This window comes from Ammodytes marinus, assembly GCF_949987685.1.
Source record: "Ammodytes marinus genome assembly, chromosome: 24".
Classification (NCBI taxonomy): Eukaryota; Metazoa; Chordata; class Actinopteri; order Uranoscopiformes; family Ammodytidae; genus Ammodytes; species Ammodytes marinus.
Window position 1 is genome coordinate 15,898,937 of NC_137228.1, and position 5,000 is coordinate 15,903,936.

General features: G+C 41.9%; 1 protein-coding gene across 8 annotated transcripts in view; it reads left to right on the plus strand.

The window, feature by feature from the left end:
* abi3bpb (ABI family, member 3 (NESH) binding protein b) overlaps positions 1–5,000 on the plus strand; it is a 48,141-nt gene that overhangs the window by 29,986 nt on the left and 13,155 nt on the right. For all 8 annotated transcript variants that reach the window (XM_080053101.1, XM_080053102.1, XM_080053103.1 and 5 more), the window contains 3 exons: positions 2,918–2,980; positions 3,378–3,509; positions 4,947–5,000. The exon at positions 4,947–5,000 is cut by the window's right edge and continues 36 nt beyond it. In XM_080053101.1, coding sequence (XP_079909227.1) covers positions 2,918–2,980; positions 3,378–3,509; positions 4,947–5,000 — 249 coding nt within the window. The remainder of the gene's footprint in view (positions 1–2,917; positions 2,981–3,377; positions 3,510–4,946) is intronic.

Below are 5,000 nucleotides of genomic sequence, written 5' to 3' on the forward strand. Positions count from 1 at the left end.
CATATACTGTACACACACATAATGAAAAACAATTAAAAAAGGCTTCAAGAACTATACTAGAAAGTAGAAAATACTTTGACCCATTACAGAAACTGTGTTCTCTTCTGATCAGAATGGAGAGGTTACTTTAGGAGAACCTCACTTTGCAGCTGAGCACTTTGTCTCACTAGAGAACCCGTTTAGAGTTCCCCTGATGTCCCCGGCAGATGGAGGGTTATTCAGTTACTTTTTAAACATTCCTGAATGAGGGTTGATGGTTAGGATCCAGCACTGTAGAGTAGTTTGTCCATTTCTGTGGCCGCGGTATTGGTATTATTTTTTTCTTAAAAGTCCTTCAATTTGACCTTTCAAAATGTGCAGATGCCCTGGTCAACACGTGTTTCGGCCATTGCTTCTTCATCCCGACTGTGATGGTCATAAAGACAATATGGTCGAGACGTTTCACTGCGGACGATGATGTTTATGAAAGCCTCACGCGAGGCGGCCGGCGTGGCGTGCATGGGCCACTTAGCATCAGAATGTAGAAACCGCTGTTTGCTTTGTATCGCGTGTTCCTGAGAGAAACAGAGAACATGATAGAGATATTTATTTCATTTAATCTCATAGTTCAATCATGAAACATTTCTGAACGGAGAGATGGTCATTACAGAAAAGTTTCCACTAAGCTCTCTGTGTAAACCTCTTAGAGATCCTTCTTCTAATAGGTCCATGTAACGGCCATCTGATGAAATCTTAGAATTCAACAGTTGAAGAATAATAGAAAGAAAAAACTCTGCAGAGGCTTTTAGGCCAAATAATTTAAAATAGAACATCATGTAATGTTGGGCCTTTGGCGGCTCTCCTGCCTTCAAACATATTTACATGGAACTGATTGAGAGGAATGCACACACACACACACACACACACACACACACACATACACACACACGCACACACACACACACACACACACACACACACACACACGTCTGTGTTGTTTCATGTTACGAGCTAAAATGTTTCAGGACTCCATCATCTTTCATGTTCCTGGCATCGCGTTTATTTCATTTAGTTTTGGAACCGCGACAATTCCTTGATTGTGAAGAATTTTGGCTTCATTCTCCTTTAAATGAGAGAAAAACTGTGTGTGTGTGTGTGTGTGTGTGTGTGTGTGTGTGTGTGTGTGTGTGTGTGTGTGTGTGTGTGTGTGTGTGTGTGTGTGTGTGTGTGTGTGTGTGTGTGTGTGTGTGTGTGTGTGTGTGTGTGTGTGTGTGTGTGTCTGTGTGTGTGTGTGTGTAGGGGGGCTGTGTAATTGGCTGCAGGTTTTGGACTGGCTGGATGTAGAAAAACAGTGTTCATGTCTTCAGGGTGGTTTGGCGTTTGGATACGGGGATAGAGTTATTTCTGCCTGCAGAGAAAGAACAGATTCTCCTGTAGATTACAGCAGCTAACAGCTAGGAATATGTAGCCGTGTATTCGCTGGTTAAGCTTCAGTCTTTCCCTGCGTTCTGAATCTCATACTTTCTACTATATAGTACGGTAGAAAAAAGATTTAGGATGTCCTGATTCTTGTGGCCAGATTTAGGATGGTTAGAAGTACCCGGATGTCCTACTACATCCGGCCAAGATTGTTAGTGTTGAAAACTGCATCCTATTTGGGCGATTCTGACCCACAATCTAGTGCGCACGTGAAGTGACGTCACATCGACGAAGCCTCCGTATGAAAACAAACGGGGATGCGACGGATATAAAAGTAAGAGGCAAGATCAAGGCGCAATGTTATGATGAAATAAGAGAGTCAAAGTATGTCCCAATAGTATGCCTACTGCATCCTAACTAGATTATTTTTATCGTGGGATGTAGTATGTAGAATAGAAAAAAGAAAGAGTATGAGATTCAGAACGCAGGGAGAGTCTTATTGAGAGAAACACTGTCCACAGAATGAGCCTCCATCTGATTCACTTCAGATTCATCTATAGATATAATAGGCTGGTGATAGGAAGTTATGAAAGCACTTAACTGAGACTTCCACTGTTTTACATTCAATTCACCCTTTAATAAAGGTGCAGCCAGTCAGTGATTCTGGAGAACGCTTGTTGTCAAAAAAATGTCTTGTCAACATCAGTGAATATCTCCTCATGATCCGCTACCTGTCTGTACTGTGTGAATATCTCCTCATGATCCGCTACCTGTCTGTACTGTGTACGCGCTGAGAGATAAAATCCAGTGTTAATACACAGACTAGGCTCTGTAAACTGTTATGTTGCGAGCTATGGTGGGGCCCTTTACATAGCATACCAGTTTACAGAGCCTAGGCTGTGTGATTAACACCAGATTGTCTTCAGTGCACACACAGGACAGGTAGTGGATCATGAGGAGATATTCACTGATTTTGACTAAAAGTGAATTTGTTAACAAGCGTTCTCCAGAATCACTGACTGCACCTCTAAGGTAAAACCTCTAGAGGAGAAACAGCTTGTTAGTATTGTAATGTAACAGTCTGGGTAAAGCCTGGTCTTCACATCAAATCAAATCAGTTTTATTTGTATCGCCCAATATCACAAATAGACATTTGCCTCAGTGGTCTTTACATTCCATACAGTATGACACCCTCTGCCCTTATCTATCTATCTATCTATCTATCTATCTATCTATCTATCTATCTATCTATCTATCTATCTATCTATCTATCTATCTATCTATCTATCTATCTATCTATCTATCTATCTATCTATCTATCTATCTATCTATCTATCTATCTATCTATCTATCTATCCCTCTGCCCTTACACCCTTAGCTCGGCTGAGAAAAAACTCCCAGTAAAAAACCCTTTACCGGGATTAAAGCCTGGTCTTGTACAGTAGATAATGTATTGTAATGTAACAGATATTTAAAGCCTGGTCTTGTACAGTAGTTAATGTTTGCTCTGTGTTTCCAGGCGCTCGTCCCTCCATCACCATCAACAAGAAAACCAACCTGGTGGGGAAACCTGGGGACACAGGTCAGGAACACTCTATAACATGTCTTCTAAAGCTCTCACATCCACTAAACTTTACATGATCATTCTCAGCACTATTCTGAAGGTTATTACAGAAGGATTTGTTCATATGTTGTTCACTGTCTGATTTATGAGACATTTTCTTCTTCAAAACACGATGAAAATGCATTTTTAAGACATGTAAATAGAATGTTTTGATTTATGATATGGGAAAATGCTGTATCCAATATCTGTTTAGTAAAAATATTGGACACTTTGGACCTAACCCTAACCCTTGGACACTTTGGACAAAGCTAAACATTTGACCCTATTCCCCTGCCGTGTGCTGCCTTAGTATCTCAGCTCTCTTTGCTCTGATATTCATATATTTATAATATATTAATTGTTTTCTGCTCATCAGACAAAGTGAACAACTTTAAGCTGACGGACAAACTGCCGGTCCTCAAACCCAAACTGTCTCCAGTCAAACCAACGTCCAAACCGACTAAACAGGATCGGAGAGTCACCACCACCACCGCTGTCCCAACCAGTGGTAAGAACACTATGCAACAGGCCAGTTTACAGATTGTATTGAAGCAGAGAACATTAAAGACCTACTTCACCAGTTGGAATATGAAGGTGTATTGAACTCGGAGATCCTATGTAGTATAAATGTGCAAAGAAAATTGAAATCGGATCATCCTAGCCTGAGAAAAGGCAGATAGAGTGTTTTATGGTCTCACTGTCTAACCCTACAGTTTCCTTCTTGTGACATCACAGTAAGGGTTAGGATTAACAGGACAGCTGGGCCAAGGGAAGACTGAGGGAAGAAAAACCTCATTCATTATATTATAATAGTGATTTTATAATTATAGAACGCTGGTTCCGTATGGGTGAAGTATTCCTTTAAGCAACAGGCCAGTTTACAGCTTAATGCAGTAGAGAACACTATGCAACAGGACAGTTTACAGAGCCAAACAGCCTGCACAACATTTGATAAAGAGACGATTTAGGCAGGGAAAGTTTGGTGGACTAAATGATGGTTTTGAAGGAGTTGTCTTGGTTAAGCCCTAGACCGCCTCACATGCCCAACAGGGCCTCAGAACCCACAGCAGTGGTTGGAGTAAGAGAACCATCTCAGGTCTGTAAGAGTCCTGCCTACAGTTGTTTGGTTGTGGTGAGGATCCAGCAGCTTGAGGCTTCACACACTAGATTTGGGTTTATGGAAACAAACCATTTCCTTCAGTGGTGAGTGGTAAAGTCTCTACCAGGAACTTTTAAATATTTCTGAAACAGTCTCAGTTTTCCTCTGATGATCATAAATTACATGTAACAGCAAACCAGACCATCAGTGCAAAGAATGCTATTTTTATATAGTTTTTTTTTAATGCCTTTGTCATGGGTGTACGCTCACCCAGGAACAACAGCTGGCGTGGTAAAAACACTACAGCTTTTGTCCAAAGGGGGCGCTAGAATTAACACACACTGAAAGTTCCTCAGAGCAGCTTTAGAAAAGAACAACCAGTGAGTGTAAAATAGTAAATGTCTGAAAGCTGTTGAGTATACGCTGACCTTGTCTCTTGAACGATGAGATAACTTTATAGAAAAGTGAGATTTTCATTTTCTGAATTCCTGTGTGTGTGTGTGTGTGTGTGTGTGTGTGTGTGTGTGTGTGTGTGTGTGTGTGTGTGTGTGTGTGTGTGTGTGTGTGTGTGTGTGTGTGTGTGTCTGTCTGTCTGTCTGTCTGTCTGTCTGTCTGTCTGTCTGTCTGTCTGTCTGTCTGTCTGTCTGTCTGTCTGTCTGTGTGTGTGTCTGTCTGTCTGTCTGTCTGTCTGTCTGTCTGTCTGTCTGTCTGTCTGTCTGTCTGTCTGTCTGTCTGTCTGTCTGTCTGTGTGTGTGCCTGTCTGTGCGTGCGTGTGTGTGTGTGTGTGTGTGTGTGTGTGTGTGCGTGCGTGCGTGTGTGTGTGTGTGTGTGTGTGTGTGTGTGCAGCCGTTCCCAGGGAGAGCTGGGAGGAGTCCGAGCTCTTTCAGGCCAAACCGTCGT